This window comes from Oncorhynchus nerka, linkage group LG23 (genome assembly GCF_034236695.1).
Source record: "Oncorhynchus nerka isolate Pitt River linkage group LG23, Oner_Uvic_2.0, whole genome shotgun sequence".
Classification (NCBI taxonomy): Eukaryota; Metazoa; Chordata; class Actinopteri; order Salmoniformes; family Salmonidae; genus Oncorhynchus; species Oncorhynchus nerka.
The window spans coordinates 55,011,666-55,032,321 of record NC_088418.1 but is presented as its reverse complement, the minus strand read 5'-3'; the positions used below and the strand labels follow the sequence as shown (position 1 = coordinate 55,032,321).

The window sequence follows — 20,656 nt, the reverse complement described above, 5'->3', positions numbered from 1 at the left end:
CTGTTGATGTAAAGGGTTTGAAAGCTTTCTCTCTCTGAAATCAATTTATATTCAGTGAAATGTGCCAGCTTCAGTCAGTGTGTGTAGTTAAATATAAATGAGTGGGGATGGTGGCAGGGCAGAGAGGAGAGGGGCACCGTTTTTATATGACAGATGCCAAATGGACACACACTGACGAGTGCTGCTGGCTACAGCGTGTGTGTGTGTGTGTGTGTGTGTGTGTGTGTGTGTGTGGTCATCATCACCAGTGATAACAACAACATATGGATTTGTCTTCCATAATGTAAATGCTAGATGCGGATGTTAAATCTAGGCCACATTCCTTCAAACTGCAACACAACTATCCTGTAATGAAAATATGGGGCATGTGTACTAGGGAGGGTGAAAAGAGTATGTTCTGTCTCTCAGCATCTCCCTGCTCTGTAGTCTGTTCCAGCCAGGGTTATCCCGTCCCAGTTGACTCACGGACAAGCCGCCACTCTCCAGCCATGCTAATTAACGTATGGATGGCTGGCGAGAGCCCCCAAACGCTCCTTTCCACTCCAGTGACCGTTACAGACCAAGGGTTTCCACTGTCAGATAGAATATGTGGAATATGCCAGTGCCATCCCCCTGCCTTCCCCTTGGCTCTCCATCACAAAATCTGCATCCTTTCCCCTATGCCTACCCTCTATAAGGGATATATAGCTGAATACCAGCTAGACCCCTGACTACATATACTTCTTTACATTTTCACACATTAATTGAGGGGGTGGTTTGTCGTATACTAGGATAAATAGCGCGATGTAGTTTTGCATAGCCTATCCCCTAAATGGGTCATGGTATGGGGATCAGCTATCAGTGTTGTTTGTTCTATAATTATAACTCGTCACTGTATCTCACCCACGACATTACAGTTAAGAATGAACACAAACACCAGGGACAAAACAACTATACCGTGGCAAACTACAGAGTGGGAATGACCGTATAAAGCAAAGCGTTTAGGGGCCACGTCCACCACAAACATCTGGCTGCACATTTGCTCCCGACAAAAACCGCTAAGGTAAAGGAACCGAATGAATAGAATCTACTTCGTAAATTTGTTCAACAGTTGTTGTGTTCGTGGACGAGCACTTGACAGAGGTCGCACGCAAAGTTGTGTTTTGTGAAAAGAGCTGCTGTTGCCGTCAATGAAACACCTGCCCAGCAGTACAAATCATTGACTAACCGGTTTATACCTGGCTGTCAAAACAACAGATACAAACACTGAGTGTATAAATAACAAATTCAGTTAGACATGTGTTGGCTAGATACAAAAAAAGAATCTAAAGCAATAAGTGACCACAATTTACAAACAGCTTGTCTAACTATGGAATGATCTGAAATTATTCCTAAAGTAGATTCCTAAACATGTCCTGTTGCAATTAACTACAACGTCTCACATGATGTAATGTGATGTAATGTGCACATCATTTCCAAATCAAGTCGCCTCAACACTTGGGACTGCGCTGCACGATGGAACGGTTCCGAACTCGACTCAGTCACGGATAAACTATGGCCCAAATATTTTGTTAGCTACGGTTCGTTGGGATAATTCGCATAGAGACAACTGGTTGTTGCTACTCTCGCTAACAACACAGATGATACATATTACCGATATTGTACACTACAACCGTCACAAAGAAGTGCAAGTATACTACCGAATATCAAACGTGACAAATGTTGGCTAGCTCTACAGACGCAGTCAGATACGTTTACAGCAAGTCGCTGTCATTCCGCAGACGATGTGACCAGGAAGGCATATTTACCATTTCGCCGCAGATGTTATATCTCTCTACTTCTGATAAACTTTTATCCACAACGGTATCGGCACTGGGCATAGTCCCGTAGTTTGGTCCGTGAATGTGGACTTGACGTTCCCCTACAAAAGCAAAGTTACAAACTGTCCATCGTGCTCACGTCGTCCCATCCGAGAGCTGTCACTCATCAGGGTCTCCTGGAGGCAATCTGCTTCCGAAGCACAGAACCGAGTGCGAAGCCACTAGACTCCTCCCACTACTAAATTAATTTATATATTTAACCGACACAATTATGATTTGCCCATGTAATTAACCCGTTATCACTATGAATTAACCTCACAGTCATTTATCTAAAAAATCTATATTTGTAACTGTAGCCAGAGTTGAGCTAGGTGAGAGTGTGTTGCCTATTTTGAAATGAACAACCATCCACGATTAGAAATATGAATGTATAGTAAATAGCCTAGAAATGGAGAGAAGGAATCAAATGTCAGTCTCCCCATACACATGTTGCTGCCCATTGGACGACACAACATTTTACTAATGGCAAGTCGAATGAATATAGCACTAGATACGATGAAGTTCGGGGTCATTTTCCACCAAGTGCGAAATGTCCATTTAGCACAGTCCAAGACACCGTGGCCGCGCCTCATGACCTCCCTGATAACTGATATCATCAGCGCGCTGCACCTGTCTGTGACTGGCACGTCTTTGTTTTTAGAGTATTGGTTCCGAAATAATATCCTATTGGCGAGCCAACTGGTAAATGCAGAGGGTATTTTTTCTTAGTTATAAGAAATGCTTATAACTTTACAAGGTCCCTGTAACACCTAAAGATTTTGAAATAGTTTTAGATGCCATTTATTATTCATTATTATTCAGGAACGCGTCAAGACCTGACCCTCAGAACCTACCTTCCATTAACCCTGTTGACCTGTTGACTTGAGATTTGTTTCTCTTCTGGTCCATTCAGCAACAGCGCGATACGAACCTTGTTTCAGCAGGATGTTGTATTATGTCATGCCTTATTGAAACGGTTTTATTGATAATATCTGTGGGGGAAAAGGTTGGATGTTGCCACACACATACCTACTTGTTAACAAAATTAAGGACAATTATTCATAAATATTATCCTGCCAACTTATATATGAAGAAGTAAAAAAAAAAAAACATAAACTCAAATTGTACCTTATGTAATGACCACCCAGAAACGGTGTTGCATCTTTTTTTGGCAATGTATTCATGTAAGTCATGTAAAACTGTGGCAAGACATCAGTAGATTTATAATTGTACAAATTTACGAAGATTTTACACTATTGTGGAGAGATGACCTGCTTGGATTCTTTACCTACTATAGAAATAAGTTGAACAATTTTATGTAATTAATTTTTAAAAATTGTCACAAATGTAAATTTACAAACAAAATACCACATTTCTTACCTTAAAATTTTTAATTGAACTGTATTTTATGACAATTAAATACTCTACTAACAAAAAAGCTGTTAGAATTATAAGTGTATGTATGTTTCTTAAGGTCCTTGTGTAATGTGATATTGTACCCCCTAGCCCCGCCCCCTAGCCCAAATGTCCGTTGTATATTATTTATATATACTTGTGTTCCGCCATGTAAAAAAATGTAAATAACAAGACTGCCACATCTTTCCACAGAAGCCTCAACAACGCCCCATGTAGGTGGTTCACTGCATGCATGTGTGCTACGGAGATCGGCTTGGTAAAACAGCTGATAAAAATAGAGAATTTCTACAGCGAGGTAGCCTTGGCCTAAGCATGTCACCCTTTGGAAGAGGTAGTGGATATCCCACCCTTGTCTCCAAGGATAAAGGTCCACATAAATAATTCAATAAGGATATCTCTTTTATTGTGTCATCCATTTTTAAAGACACAGTTGGCAGCCCACAGTACTGCTGGCTAACAGATGAGTCCAGTAGCTGTGTCACATGACCCAGGCCCAGGAGGTTGTTGTTATTTTACTGTCCATAAACGGAACAGGACATTTAATCCTCAGCTTATTCATATGCAGTCTCCCACCTTTCAGACCCCCACCTCGCCTTCACAAGGTAAACCAGCTATAACATACCTGATCAGTAAACAAACACACACATACAGTTGAAGTCGGAAGTTTACATACACTTTAGCCAAATACATTTAAACTCAGTTTTTCACAATTCCTAATCATATTAAAAATTCCCTGTCTTAGGTAAGTTAGGATCACCACTTTATTTTAAGAATGTGAAATGTCAGAATAATAGTAGAGATAATGATTTGTTTCCGCTTTTATTTCTTTCATCACATTCCCAGTGAGTCAGAAGTTTAAATACACTCAATTAGTATTTGCTAACATTGCCTTTAAATTGTTTAAGTTTAGTCAAACGTTTCGGGCAGCCTTCCACAAGCTTCCCACCATAAATTGGGTTAATTTTGGCCCATTCCTCCTGACATAGCTGGTGTAACTGAGTCAGGTTTGTGTGCCTCCTTGCTAGCACATGCTTTTTCAGTTCTACCCACACATTTTCTATGGGATTGAGGTCAGGGCTTTGTGATGGCCACTCCAATACCTTGACTTTGTTGTCCTTAAGCTATTTTTCCACAACTTTGGAAGTGTGCTTGGGGTCATTGTCCATTTGGAAGACCCATTTGCAACCAAACTTTAACTTCCTGACTGATGTCTTGAGATGTTGCTTCACTATATCCACATCATTTCCCTTCCTCGTGATGCCATCTAGTTTGTGAAGTGCACCAGTCCCTTCTGCAGCAAAGCACCCCCAAAACATGATGCTGCCACCCCCGTGCTTCACATTTGGGATGGTGTTCTTCGGCTTGCAAGTCTCCCCCTTTTTCCTCCAAACATAAAGATGGTCATTATGGCCAAACAGTTATATTTTTGTTTCATCAGACCAGAGGGCATTTCTCAAAAAATTACGATCTCTGTCACCATGTGCAGTTGCAAATACATCCACAGGTACACCTCCAATTGACTCAAATTATGCCAATTAGCCCATTAGAAGCTTCTAAAGCCATGACATCATTTTCTGGAATTTTCCAGGCTGTTTAAAGTCAGTCAACTTAGTGTATGTAAACTTCTGATCCACTGGAATTGTGATACAGTGAATTATAAGTGAAATAATCTGTCTGTGAACAATTGTTGGAAAAATTATTGTTTGTTAACAAGAAATTTGTAGTGTGGTTGAAAAACAAGTTTTATTGACTCCAACCTAAGTGTATGTGTAACGGATGTGAAACGGCTAGCTTAGTTAGCGGTGCGCGCTAAATAGCGTTTCAATAGGTGACGTCACTTGCTCTGAGACCTTGAAGTAGTAGTTCCCCTTTTCTTAATGATCACCTTTTCCTCCTCAGCTCTTCTTGCTAAGACCAGAAGAGCTGAGGAGGAAAAGGTGATCATTAAGATAACTTCCCTTTCTCAGAGGTCCCCAGCCGACCACTTGGGGGAGGAGAAGATGGAACTAATTGAGTTACAAAATAAACTGGATAATATATATAAATTAAAAGCAGAAGGAGCCTTTATTAGATCTAGGAAAAAATGGATTGAGGGAGAACAGAATTCATCTTATTTCTTTAGACTTGAGAAATTTCACTCTAAAAATAACACTATCCATAAGTTAAACATTGATGGTGTTATTACAGATGACCAAAAATTAATCGCTAAATACTGTAGCAATTTTTACAGAAAATTGTATAGCTCTACGTACTGTCAGGAATCCACAGATATGTTTTTTAACTCACTGAATAATGTTCACTCTATCAGTGATATAGAATCTAAACAGTGTGATGAACCCATCAAAGTTGAAGAGATTATAGAGTCTATCAAACATCTAAAGAACAATAAATCACCAGGTGTTGATGGAATTACATCAGAATTTTACAAATTATTTTCTGAACAAGTAGCTCCCTTCCTATTTGAAGTCTTTTTTAGAGAGTATTAAAAACAATGTTCTCCCTCCTACAATGAGTCAGGGGTTAATAACACTGATACCTAAACCTAAAAAAGAAGTGCTGCTCATCGATAACTGGCGTCCAATTTGTCTTCTTAATAATGACTATAAGATATTAGCCTCACTACTTGCAAAAAGAATTAAGGAAGTCCTGGATGCAATCATTGATGAAACACAGTCTGGCTTCATGAGGAACAGACATATTTCTAACAATGTCAGACTAGTATTAGACGTACTTGACTACTCAGACCTAATAACTGAGGATAGCTTCATATTATTTTTAGATTTTTATAAAGCATTTGACACAGTAGAGCATCAGTTTCTCTTCCACTCCCTTGAGAGACTTGGCTTTGGGGATTTTTTCTGTAAGGCTATTAAGACTCTCTATGCAAATGGTAACAGCTCTATCAAATTGAAATATGGCACCTCACCTAGATTTGAATAAAGAGAGGAATTAGGCAAGGTTGTCCTATCTCTCCAGACCTGTTTTTATTAATCACCCAACTTCTTGCAAATTCTTTAAATAATAGTCCTGTACAAGGTATTTCCATAGCTGGTAAAGAAATTATTATAAGCCAGCTGGCTGACGATACTACACTTTTTCTGAAAGACGCTAACCAAATTCCCATACAATCCTTTTCCAAAGCGTCTGGTCTATATCTTAACATTAATAAATGTGAACTCTTAGCTGTCAAAGATTGTGTGGCACCTTCATATTATGGTATTCCAGTAAAAGAAGAACTTACATAATTAGGCATAACCATTACAAAGGATCAGAAGTCTAGAGGCTTACTAAATTTGAACCCTCCTATTAAAAAAACCCAGAAGAAACTAAATCAATGGCTACAGAGGGACTTGTCTTTAAAAGGTAGAGTCCTAATAACCAAGGCTGAAGGTATCTCTAGACTAACATATGGTGCTCTATCTTTATATCTTGACTATAAAATAAGCAAGGAGATAGACCAGATGCTTTTCAACTTTCTTTGGAGAAACCGTACCCATTACATTAGGAAAACTGTTGTAATGAACACTTCTGAGAATGGTGGACTGAATTTTCTGGACTTTACTACTTTAAATAATACTTTTAAGATCAATTGGATAAAACAATTCCTAAGAAGACCCACTTCTATCTGGAATTTTATTCCTCATCATATCTTCTCTACTTTTGGTGGCCTTAACTTCATGTTGTTTTGCAATTATAATATTGACAAAGTTCCAGTGAAACTCTCTGCTTTTCATTGGCAGGTTTTCTTGTCATGGTCCTTAATTTATAAACACAATTTTTCTCCACACAGATATTATATATTGAATAATCGGGATATATTGTATAAAAATACCTCTCTGTTTTTAGAATATTGGTTCCAAAATAATATCCTATTGGTGAGCCAACTGGTAAATGCAGAGGGTCTTTTACTCAGTTATAAAGAATTCTTATCACTTTACAAGGTCCCTGTAACACCTAAAGATTTTGCAATTGTTTTAGATGCCATTCCCTCAGGTGTAGCTATGTTATTCAGGAATGTGTCAAGACCTGACCCTCAGAGCCTACCTTCCATTGACCCTGTTGACTCATCAGTAGGAAAGATTTGTTTCTCTTTTGGTCCATTCAACAACAGAGCGGTACGATCCTTGTTTCAGCAGGATGTTGTATCTATACCTTATGTCATGCCTTATTGGAATGGATTTATTCATAATATCTGTTGGAAAAAAGTTTGGATGTTGCCACACACATACCTAATTGTTAAGTAAATTAAGGAAGTTTCCTTTAAAATTATTCATAAATATTATCCTGCTAACCACTATATGAAGAAGTTTAAGGAAAACATCAACTCAAATTGCTCCTTTTGTAATGACCACCCAGAAACAGTTTTGCATCTTTTTTGGCATTGTATGCATGTAAGAAAACTGTGGCAAGACATCAGTAGGTTTACAATTGAACACATTTATGAAGATTTTACACTATTGTGGAGAGATGTACTGTTTGGATTCTTTACATACAATAGAAATAAGCAGAATCATTTTTATGTCATTAATTTCATTATTCTTTTGTTCAAATTTAATATACACAAATGTAAATTTACAAAAAGAAAACCAAATTTTCATACCCTACAAAAAGAAATTGAACTGTATTTTAAGACGGTTAAATGCTCTACTAACAAAAAAGCTGTTAGAATTGTAAGTATATGCATGTCCCTTAAGGTCCTTGTGTAATTGTAATGTGATATTGTACCCCCTAGCTCGATTGTCCATTGTTTGTAATCTATGTATGCTTGTGTTCCCTCATGTGCTTTATGTATTGATTTGTTATTAAAATAAATAAATAAGTAAAATAAAAAATAAATACAATTTTAAAATTTAAAAAAAATAGCTCCCCTTGCTCTGCAAGGGCCGCGGCTTTTGTGGAGCGATGGGTAACGATGCTTCGTGGGTGACTGTTGTTGATGTGTGCTGAGGGTCCCTGGTTCGCGCCCGGGTATGGGCGAGGGGATGGTCTAAAGTTATACTGTTACATTGATGCTGTTGACCCGGATCACTGGTTGCTGCGGAAAAAAGGAAGAGGTCAAAAGGGGGGTGAGTGTAACGGATGTGAAACGGCTAGCTTAGTAGGCGGTGCGCGCTAAATAAATCAAATCAAATCAAATTTCCCTGGTTTCAATCGGTGACGTCACTTGCTCTGAGACCTTGAAGTAGTAGTTCCCCTTGCCCTGCAAGGGCCGCGGCTTTTGTGGAGCGATGGGTAACGATGCTTCGTGGGTGACTGTTGTTGATGTGTGCAGAGGGTCCCTGGTTCGCACCCGGGTATGGGCGAGGGGACGGTCTAAAGTTATACTGTTACATATGTAAACTTCCGAATTCAACTGTATGCACATAGGCATATAGGCCTACATATTGGAAGTGGAAATGGCAGTGAACCAAAAGCTAAGAAGGCAATATGGATGGAAAGTCATTCATTGATTTGAGGCAGAAAGAAAATAAGGATTGCACTGAACTGCACACACTGTATACATGTGGATGTCAGTTGTGAATAACACATAAGCCTGCGCACGCTCGCGCACGCGCACACGCACACACACACACACACACACACACACACACACACACACACACACACACACACACACACACACACACACACACACACACACACACACACACCACACACACACACACACACACACACACACACACACACACAACACACACACACACACACACACACACACACACACACACACACAATCACACAGTATATTAAAATGGTAGGTAAGGTGGGAATATATCAAATAAAATTTATTAGTGTTAATTGATTTGAGGCAGACAGATAATGACGATCGGATTGTATCTTCATACACTGAATGAATGTGTGAAGGTACTGCTTAAAAGTGTGAGTAACACACACACACACACACACCCTGCATTGATACCCTAAAATCCCAAAGTGCCTGTGGAGTCAGATGTGTCCCGGTAAGACTGGGCTGGCAGAATGAGAGCAGCTCCTCTGGTGGCCAATAGAAAGAGAGAGTCACACAGCCATTAATGGCCATAACGACCGGGCCGGTGACAGGTAGACGTTCCAAGACTGAATGAATCAGCTTGGAGGGAGAGAACATCACCTGGCACAGAGGGCACGGTGGGAACAGAGAGTGGTGGCATGAGTGCCAAGATGGGATCCGATGGAATCTGGCTCTGGAGTAATTCATCCATTAGATACGGAGTCAATTGGAGAAGGGAGAATATGTTGATACATTTGGTGGGGGTGAATCATTAATGAGTTATTTACATGTTGCGTATCAGAAATACTGCAGCCAGAGACAGTACAATTCCATCAGGAGAGAAGTCATCATGTCTTCTTTACCTTGTCACTCTCAACACAGGCTGAAAACAGCCCCTAGCCTGGCCCCACTTAGCCCCTTCACTGTTGGCAGATCTGAAGAAACCAGGGAAGCAACAAGTCCTCAAATGGGTTTATGGGAGCTTCAACCATATTGCTTCCATCTTTTTCCGTACTATAAACACAAAATAGACTTCTTGAGGCGGCAGGTATCCTAGCGAATAGTTAGAATCCGAGAGACGACGAGGTAAAAAATCTGTCGATGTGTCCTTGAGCAAGGCACTTAACCCTAATTGCTCCAGGGTCACTGGCAGACCCTGGCCATGACCCCACTCTCCGAGGGTTTCCCAGGGGGAGTTAGGATATGCAAAAAAACACATTTCCAATTCACACACGCGTATAATAAACACTTGTACATGAAATAGGACAAATATAAGCCCCACCAAATTATTATTATTAGTAGTATTATAAATAAGGTCAGAGAGGTAGAGGGTACAGGGATTGGGGACAGATCTCACTGCTTTGCTCAGACCATTTAACTAATCCACTTCTATTCCATTATCACCTATGTAGGCCTGTTGATTAGTTCAAATGTGTTTGATTTATAATGAGGAATGGAACGTTCATTTGGTCTAAATTGGTGTTTGGCTGCATTGATTTGGCTTGGAGCACCATGTGTGCCCAGGGGGAATAGCTTTAGAACAAACACGGATGCATGCTGCACACGCACACAAGCACACACACACGCACGCACACACACACACACACGCACGCACGCACACACACACGCACGCACGCACACACACACACACGCACGCACACACACACGTGCGCACACACACACGCACGCACACACACACACGCACGCACACACACGCGCACGCAAACACACACAGTCTGCTCATATAACTCACAATGATCAGAGCACTAATCAGAAGTTCTCCAGACATGGAACTCTAATACAGCTTTTACACTGGTCTCAACTGCAAAACCAAGTCACTGTTTAGTTCTTTGCGCCGCTCTCTCTCTCCCTCTCCTTTTCTGCTGCTTTCTTAATTAATCAGACAGAAGTCTCATCCCTCTGAGAGCTGAACTACCTGCAGTGTGTTCGCTCTTTATAAATACACACTCTCTCCTTTGCCGCAATATCTTATCTAAATGGCACTAGTGGTCTCGCTTGATAGTCCATTTCTTTTGAGTTGATAATCCAATTACTCTGAAAGATAAGATTGTCCAGTTTATTAATATTGACTTTGCATAGAGAGACCGTGGGCTATAGTTCATCTGGTGTGTGCGCGTACGAGTGGTGTTTATCGCAAAGACTGCCATTGTTCCATTTCCCCCTGACGTTGTGTTCATTCTACACTTCCTGTGCCACTTCCTGTCTCTGTCCCAGACGTCACCCCAATCTGACCTCTACCTTCCCACATGGTTCCGGAACAGAAAATGTAGGTAGAGTTATGGAATGTTGATGTAGAGATCTGGAATGTTTTAATGGGACCTTATGAAGCCTCTACAAGAGTCAAACTGGCTCGTAACTGACCTCAAAGCTGCCCTCTGTGTTTGTGCGTGGGTGATTGTGTGATAATCTTACGAAGAACAAGGAAATCGAAACGAACAGACGATTCCCCCTGGTAAGGCATTGGAACAGACTGCTCTGAGGAACTCTGGCCCTTCTCCTTCCTGTGTGACTCAGAGAGACGCCAGGGCCAGATTAGGTCACACACTGTCTGGGTCTCTGTTACACACACATTGCCTGGGTCTCAGTCACACACACACACCCACACACAGTGCATTGCTGCTCCTCTAGCAGTGTTAAGGCCTATCTGTCCAGACTGGTGATGTGCTGAGCGTAATCGGATTAGGAGAACAGATCACTATATGCACATATGGGAACACAAAGTGTGAATCTGTATTCTCTGTTTCAGTCCTGTTTTGACCAGTGTGTGTATGGAGCATGTGTGACAGACAGTCTGTGTGACATCTTCCCTAATCTCGACGCAGCAACGCGGGTACTCTGAAAAGATTCAGTATACTGAGACAGAGTGAACACACGCACACGCTCACGCACACGCACACACACACACACACACACACACACACACACACACACACACACACACACACACACACACACACACACACACACACACACACAGTCCTTGTCTCTATGTAATTGGGGCAGTGTGGTTGAACTAGTTTGTGATGACCAAATCCTACACCCTACTAGTTCTGTCCAGAAGAAAAACAACCTCATCTCTCTCAAACCATTATGCGTCATTCTGCATACCCCTTAAATCACTCTCTTCTCCCTCCAAAGCTCCCTCCCTCTCTCTCTCCCCCTCTCTCTTGCTTTCTCTTTCTCTCTCTCTCTTCTCCCTCCCTCTCTCTCCCCCTCTCTTTCTCTCTCTCCCCCTCTCTCTCTCTCTCTCCCTCTCTCTCTCCCCCTCTCTCTTGCTTTCTCTTTCTCTCTCTCTCTAAAATCACTCTCTTCTCCCTCCCTCTCTCTCCCCCTCTCCCCCCTCTCTCTCTCTCTGGAAGTGAAGCTGTGTGTCAGTGAATGTAGTCATCACATCACACCAAGCGCAACATAGCTTCTGCATGCATATCAGCTAGAAAGATGTGTCGGCATCGAGTAATTGTCTCTGGCCCCCTCCCAGTTAGGGGGAGTGATGAGCTCTACAGCAGAGTCTCACAACTCAATCGCTGGTTGAAAACTGTTTTCTGCCCCTCCCAAAAGATAGAATTTGTAGATAATTGGCCCTCTTTCTGGGACTCACCCACAAACAGGACCAAGCCTGACCTGCTGAGGAGTGACGGACTCCATCCTAGCTGGAGGGGTGCTCTCATCTTATCTACCAACATAGACAGGGCTCTAACTCCTCTAGCTCCACAATGAAATAGGGTGCAGGCCAGGCAGCAGGCTGTTAGCCAGCCTGCCAGCATAGTGGAGTCTGCCACTAGCACAGTCAGTGTAGTCAGCTCAGCTATCACCATTGAGACCGTGTCTGTGCCTCGACCTAGGTTGGGCAAAACTAAACATGGCGGTGTTCGCCTTAGCAATCTCACTAGGATAAAGACCACCTCCAATCCTGTCATTACTGAAAGAGATCATGATACCTCACATCTCAAAATAGGGCTACTTAATGTTAGATCCCTTACTTCAAAGGCAATTATAGTCAATGAACTAATCACTGATCATAATCTTGATGTGATTGGCCTGACTGAAACATGGCTTAAGCCTGATGAATTTACTGTTTTAAATGAGGCCTCACCTCCTGGCTACACTAGTGACCATATCCCCCATGCATCCCGCAAAGGCGGAGGTGTTGCTAACATTTACGATAGCAAATTTCAATTTACAAAAAAAAAAATGACGTTTTCGTCTTTTGAGCTTCTAGTCATGAAATCTATGCAGCCTACTCAATCACTTTTTATAGCTACTGTTTACAGGCCTCCTGGGCCATATACAGCGTTTCTCACTGAGTTCCCTGAATTCCTATCGGACCTTGTAGTCATAGCAGATAATATTCTAATCTTTGGTGACTTTAATATTCACATGGAAAAGTCCACAGACCCACTCCAAAAGGCTTTCGGAGCCATCATCGACTCAGTGGGTTTTGTCCAACATGTCTCTGGACCCACTCACTGTCACAGTCATACCTAGTTTTGTCCCATGGAATAAATGTTGTGGATCTTAATGTTTTTCCTCATAATCCTGGACTATCGGACCACCATTTTATTACGTTTGCAATTGCAACAAATAATCTGCTCAGACCCCAACCAAGGAACATCAAAGTCGTGCTATAAATTCACAGACAACACAAAGATTCCTTGATGCCCTACCAGACTCCCTCTGCCTACCCAAGGATGCCAGAGGATAAAAATCAGTTAACCACCTAACTGAGGATCTCAATTTAACCTTGCGCAATACCCTAGATGCAGTTGCACCCCTAAAAACTAAAAAAAATTCTCATAAGAAACTAGCTCCCTGGTACACAGAAAATACCCGAGCTCTGAAGCAAGCTTCCAGAAAATTGGAACGGAAATGGCGCCACACCAAACTGGAAGTCTTCCGACTAGCTTGGAAGGACGGTACCGTGCAGTACCGAAGAGCCCTTACTGCTGCTCGATCATCCTATTTTTCTAACTTAATTGAGGAAAATAAGAACAATCCGAAATTCCTTTTTGATACTGTCGCAAAGCTAACTAAAAAGCAGCATTCCCCAAGAGAGGATGACTTTCACTTTAGCAGTGATAAATTCATGAACTTCTTTGAGGAAAAGATTATGATTATTAGAAAGCAAATTACGGACTCCTCTTTAAACCTGCGTATTCCTCCAAACCTCAGTTGTCCTGAGTCTGCACAACTCTGCCAGGACCTAGGATCAAGAGAGACGCTCAAGTGTTTTAGTACTATATCTCTTGACACAATGATGAAAATAATCATGGCCTCTAAACCTTCAAGCTGCATACTGGACCCTATTCCAACTAAACTACTGAAAGAGCTGCTTCCTGTGCTTGGCCCTCCTATGTTGAACATAATAAACGTCTCTCTATCCACTGGATGTGTACCAAACTCACTAAAAGTGGCAGTAATAAAGCCTCTCTTGACAAAGCCAAACCTTGACCCAGAAAATATAAAAAACTATCGGCCTATATCGAATCTTCCATTCCTCTCAAAAATTTTAGAGAGGGCTGTTGCGCAGCAACTCACTGCCTTCCTGAAGACAAACAATGTATACGAAATGCTTCAGTCTGGTTTTAGACCCCATCATAGCACTGAGACGGCACTTGTGAAGATGGTAAATGACATTTTAATGGCATCGGACCGAGGCTCTGCATCTGTCCTCGTGCTCCTAGACCTTAGTGTTGCTTTTGATACCATCGATCACCACATTCTTTTGGAGAGATTGGAAACCCAAATTGGTCTACACGGACAAGTTCTGGCCTGGTTTAGATCTTATCTGTCGGAAAGATATCAGTTTGTCTCTGTGAATGGTTTGTCCTCTGACAAATCAACTGTAAATTTCGGTGTTCCTCAAGGTTCCGTTTTAGGACCACTATTGTTTTCACTATATATTTTGCCTCTTGGGGATGTTATTCGAAAACATAATGTAAACTTTCACTGCTATGCGGATGACACACAGCTGTACATTTCAATGAAACATGGTGAAGCCCCAAAATTGCCCTCGCTAGAAGCATGTGTTTCAGACATAAGGAAGTGGATGGCTGCAAACGTTCTACTATTAAACTCGGACAAAACAGAGATGCTTGTTCTAGGTCCCAAGAAACAAAGAGATCTTCTGTTGAATCTGACAATTAATCTTAATGGTTGTACAGTCGTCTCAAATAAAACTGTGAAGGACCTCGGCGTTACTCTGGACCCTGATCTCTCTTTTGAAGAACATATCAAGACCATTTCGAGGACAGCTTTTTTCCCATCTACGTAACATTGCAAAAATCAGAAACTTTCTGTCCAAAAATGATGCAGAAAAATGAATCCATGCTTTTGTCACTTCTAGGTTAGACTACTGCAATGCTCTATTTTCCGGCTACCCGGATAAAGCACTAAATAAACTTCAGTTAGTGCTAAATACGGCTGCTAGAATCCTGACTAGAACCAAAAAATTTGATCATATTACTCCAGTGCTAGCCTCTCTACACTGGCTTCCTTTCAAAGCAAGGGCTGATTTCAAGGTTTTACTGCTAACCTACAAAGCATTACATGGGCTTGCTCCTACCTATCTCTCTGATTTGGTCCTGCCGTACATACCTACACGTACGCTACGGTCACAAGACGCAGGCCTCCTAATTGTCCCTAGAATTTCTAAACAAACAGCTGGAGGCAGGGCTTTCTCCTATAGAGCTCCATTTTTATGGAACGGTCTGCCTACCCATGTCAGAGACGCAAACTCGGTCTCAACCTTTAAGTCTTTACTGAAGACTCATCTCTTCAGTGGGTCATATGATTGAGTGTAGTCTGGCCCAGGAGTGGGAAGGTGAACGGAAAGGCTCTGGAGCAACGAACCGCCCTTGCTGTCTCTGCCTGGCCGGTTCCCCTCTTTCCACTGGGATTCTCTGCCTCTAACCCTATTACAGGGGCTGAGTCACTGGCTTACTGGGGCTCTCTCATGCCGTCCCTGGAGGGGGTGCGTCACCTGAGTGGGTTGATTCACTGTTGTGGCCATCCTGTCTGGGTTGGCGCCCCCTTGGGTTGTGCCGTGGCGGAGATCTTTGTGGGCTATACTCAGCCTTGTCTCAGGATGGTAAGTTGGTGGTTGAAGATATCCCTCTAGTGGTGTGGGGGCTGTGCTTTGGCAAAGTGGGTGGGGTTATATCCTTCCTGTTTGGCCCTGTCCGGGGTGTCCTCGGATGGGGCCACAGTGTCTCCTGACCCCTCCTGTCTCAGCCTCCAGTATTTATGCTGCAGTAGTTTATGTGTCGGGGGCTGGGGTCAGTTTGTTATATCTGGAGTACTTCTCCTGTCCTATTCGGTGTCCTGTGTGAATCTAAGTGTGCGTTCTCTAATTCTCTCCTTCTCTCTTTCTTTCTCTCTCTCGGAGGACCTGAGCCCTAGGACCATGCCCCAGGACTACCTGACATGATGACTCCTTGCTGTCCCCAGTCCACCTGGCCATGCTGCTGTTCCAGTTTCAACTGACCTGAGCCCTAGGACCATGCCCCAGGACTACCTGACATGATGACTCCTTGCTGTCCCCAGTCCACCTGGCCATGCTGCTGCTCCAGTTCCAACTTCCACCTGACTGTGCTGCTGCTCCAGTTTCAACTGTTCTGCCTTATTATTATTCGACCATGCTGGTCATTTATGAACATTTGAACATCTTGGCCATGTTCTGTTATAATCTCCACCCGGCACAGCCAGAAGAGGACTGGCCACCCCACATAGCCTGGTTCCTCTCTAGGTTTCTTCCTAGGTTTTGGCCTTTCTAGGGAGTTTTTCCTAGCCACCGTGCTTCTACACCTGCATTGCTTGCTGTTTGGGGTTTTAGGCTGGGTTTCTGTACAGCACTTTGAGATATCAGCTGATGTACAAAGGGCTATATAAATACATTTGATTTGATTTGATTTGATCACATCTCCTTCTCTCTCTTTTAAATGCTGACAATCTCCCACCCAGTCCTTTTCAGCTAATGGCCTTTACACAGTCTCTCTCTCTCGCGCTCTCTCTCTCTGTCTCTCTCTTTTTACATTTACATTTAAGTCATTTAGCAGACGCTCTTATCCAGAGCGACTTACAAATTGGTGCATTCACCGATTGCAATAGAGATTGTGTCATCTGTGGATCTGTTGGGGCAGTATGGGAATTGGAGTGGGTCCAGGGTTTCTGGGATGATGGTGTTGATGAAAGCCATGACCAGCCTTTCAAAGCACTTCATGGCTACAGACGTCAGTGCTACGGGGCATAGTCATTTAGGCAGGTTACCTTGGCGTTCTTGGGCACAGGGACTATGGTGGTCTGCTTGGAACATATGGGTATTACAGACTGGGTCAGGGAAAGGTTGAAAATGTCAGTGAAAATGCTGGTCAGCACTTCCTAAGTACGCATCATGGTAATCCATCCAGCCATGTGAACGCTGACCTGTTTAAATGGCTTAGTCACATCGGATACAGATACAAATGTGATACAAATGTGATCACAAAGTTGTCCGGAACAGCTGGTGTTCTCATGCTTGGTTCAGTGTTGCTTGCCTCGAAGCGAGCATAGAAAGTATTTAGCTCATCTGGTAGGCTTGCGTCACTGGGAAGCTCGTGGCTGGGTTTCCTTTGTAGTCCATAATAGTTTTCAAGCCCTGCCACATCCAACGAGCATCAGAGCCGGTGTAGTAGGATTCAATATTAGTCCTGTATTGATGCTTGCCTGTTTGATGGTACGTCTGAAGGCATAGCAGGATTTCTTGTAAGCTTCTCAATGTGTGTTCCGGTCCTTGAAAGCATCAGCTCGAGACTTTAGCTTAGTTTGGATGTTGCCTTTATTCCATGGCTTCTGACTGGGCTACGTACCTACATTCCCTGTGAGGACGATGTCGTCAATACACTTTTTAATGAAGCCGATGACTGACTCCTCAATGTCATCGGATGAATCACGGAACATATTCCAGTTTTTGCTATCAAAACGGTCCTGTAGCTTAGCATCTGCATCTCACACCCTACACTAGTCTGTCAAATGCATGTCCATAGCTTGCCCGCTCCATAGCAAGCTGCTCTACCTATTGGTGAAGTAATTTAATGTTGAGCTAAATGTAAAAAGAATAAAACCGTATATAGCCTAGTTAATGTTTTGTTGATCTTTGTTATTTTCATGTATTTATTTTTTTCAGTTTATTTAGTAAATACTTGCCACTTATTTTTCTTAACTGCATTGTTGGTTAAGGGCTTGTCAGTAAGCATTTCACTGTAAGGTACCTGTAGTATTGTGTGACAAACACATTTTGATTTGATAAATTGTCATTTGGCGGTTAAAAACCAAAGGAAGAAACAAAGATAAACACTAGTTCACAGCAAACACTCTCTCACATTCTCAATTCAATTCAATTTAATTTAACGGGTATATTGGCATGGGAAACATATGTTTATGTTTAGATAATAAACAAAAGTGAAATAAACAATACAAAAATGAACTGTAAACATTACACTCTGTCTCTCTCTTTCGTACTGCTTCCTTTCCACTATTATCTGATACGAGCTACTGATTTTAGACTCAGTGAGAACACACACACACACGCATGCACGCACGCACGCACGAACACACACACACACACACACACACACACACACACACACACACAGCCACTGTTTCTATGGATGGGTTTCTCTGACAAACCAATCAGTCTCGCCGGCCTCATACCTCAGCCATGTGTGATAACAGAGGCTACTTTCTGACTGCCAGACATTATTAAACGCACTCAGAGGGCAGGCTGGGAACGAATCAACACTGGGTTGCTAAAATTACATAAGTCATAACAGAACTGTACTAAGCTTGAATGGCAGGGGGGGACCAGCATGGAGAGGCTGTAGAGAGGAGAAGGCAGGGAGTGGAATAGACAGCAACTACCTCCTCTCTCTCCTTCTAACCCTTATCTTGTCTTCTCTCTCTCTCCTTCTTACCCTTCTCTTGTCCTCTCTCTCTCTCTCTCCTTCTTACCCTTCTCTTGTCCTCTCTCTCTCTCTCTCCTTCTTACCCTTCTCTTGTCCTCTCTCTCTCTCTCCTTCTTACCCTTCTCTTGTCTTCTCTCTCTCTCCTTCTTACCCTTCTCTTGTCCTCTCTCTCTCTCTCTCCTTCTTACCCTTCTCTTGTCCTCTCTCTCTCTCTCTCTCCTTCTTACCCTTATCTTGTCCTCTCTCTCTCTCTCTCCTTCTTACCCTTCTCTTGTCCACTCTCTCTCTCTCCTTCTTACCCTTCTCTTGTCTTCTCTCTCTCTCCTTCTTACCCTTCTCTTGTCCTCTCTCTCTCCTTCTTACCCTTCTCTTGTCCTCTCTCTCTCTCTCCTTCTTACCCTTCTCTTGTCCTCTCTCTCTCCTTCTTACCCTTCTCTTGTCCTCTCTCTCTCTCTCTCCTTCTTACCCTTCTCTTGTCCTCTCTCTCTCTCCTTCTTACCCTTCTCTTGTCCTCTCTCTCTCTCCCTCTTACCCTTCTCTTGTCCTCTCTCTCTCTCTCCTTCTTACCCTTCTCTTGATCTTTCTCTCTCTCCTTCTTACCCTTCTCTTGTCCTCTCTCTCTCCTTCTTACCCTTCTCTTGTCCTCTCTCTCTCTCTCTCTCTCTCTCTCTCCTTCTTACCCTTCTCTTGTCCTCTCTCTCTCTCCTTCTTACCCTTCTCTTGTCCTCTCTCTCTCTCCTTCTTACCCTTCTCTTGTCCTCTCTCTCTCTCTCTCTCCTTCTTACCCTTCTCTTGTCCTCTCTCTCTCTCCTTCTTACCCTTCTCTTGTCTTCTCTCTCCTTCTTACCCTTCTCTTGTCCTCTCTCTCTCTCCTTCTTACCCTTCTCTTGTCCTCTCTCTCTCTCTCCTTTCCCTTCTCGTGTCCTCTCTCTCTCTCTCTCTCTCCTTCTTACCATTCTCTTGTCCTCTCTCTCTTTCTCCTTCTTACCCTTCTCGTGTCCTCTCTCTCTCTCTCTCTCTCCTTCTTACCATTCTCTTGTCCTCTCTCTCTTTCTCCTTCTTACCCTTCTCTTGTCATCTTTCTCTCTCTCCTTCTTACCCTTCTCTTGTCCTCTCTCTCTCTCTCCCTCCTTTCCCCTTGGACCCCCTCCCCCAAACAGCTTTCCTTTTCAGCCAGACATCTCACTATTGAGAAAGACTTACTGCCCCCCTTGCCCCCAACAAAACACCCCTCCTTGCCCCCTGTCCTCCTCCTCTCCTCTACTCCTCGTATTCTGTTCTATTCAGACCCAGAGTGAAATGGTGGACCAAGAGACCCATCCACAAGCCACTAATCCCTCCCACCTCCACGGTCTCTTTTGTCCCAGCACAGCTGGCAGAAAATGGGGCATATGAATACAGGGCTGGGGGGAGTGACTGGTAGAGGTGGGTGGTGGTAGGAGGGGGGCGGTAATATTCAACCTCAGCTGTAAATCTGACTGGACTGTGTGGCAGAATATCATTAAAGAGAGAAAGAGGGTCTTACCAGTGTCTATACCTGATTAACCACAGATACAACCGCCAGATAAAGAGAGAGAATAATACCAATTGTTTGTATATTTATTTAACTTTTATTTAACTAGGCGAGTCAGTTAAGAACAATCATGGCTGGTTGTGATACAGCCTGGAATCGAACCAGGGTACCTGTAGTGATGCCTCTAGCACTGAGATGCAGTGCCTTAGACTGCTGTGCCACTCGGGGGAAGAAGATACAAGGCAGAGAGAGAGAGAGGAGAGAAAGGAGAGAGAGGGGGAGAGACAGAGATAAAGAGAGAGAGAGGAAGAGAGAGAGAGAGACAGAACGAGAGAAAGAGAGTGGGAGAGAGACAGAGAGAGAGGAAGAGAGAGGGGGAGAGACAGAGAGAGAGAGAGAGAGAGAGAGAGAGAGAGGAGACAGAGAGAGAGAGAGGGGGGAG

General features: G+C 42.9%; 1 protein-coding gene across 3 annotated transcripts in view; it reads right to left on the bottom strand.

The window, feature by feature from the left end:
* Positions 1 to 20,656, bottom strand: part of LOC115107085 (transmembrane and coiled-coil domain protein 3-like) — a 46,092-nt gene that overhangs the window by 19,949 nt on the left and 5,487 nt on the right. The window contains exon 1 of one of the 3 annotated variants that reach the window (XM_065008306.1): positions 1,788 to 1,998. The exons of 1 other annotated variant lie outside the window; for it this stretch is intronic. In XM_065008306.1, coding sequence (XP_064864378.1) covers positions 1,788 to 1,859 — 72 coding nt within the window. In that variant the 5' untranslated portion in view covers positions 1,860 to 1,998. Of the gene's footprint in view, positions 1 to 1,787; positions 1,999 to 20,656 lie in introns of those variants that run through there. One more of the 3 variants, XM_029630462.2, reaches the window with a different exon arrangement.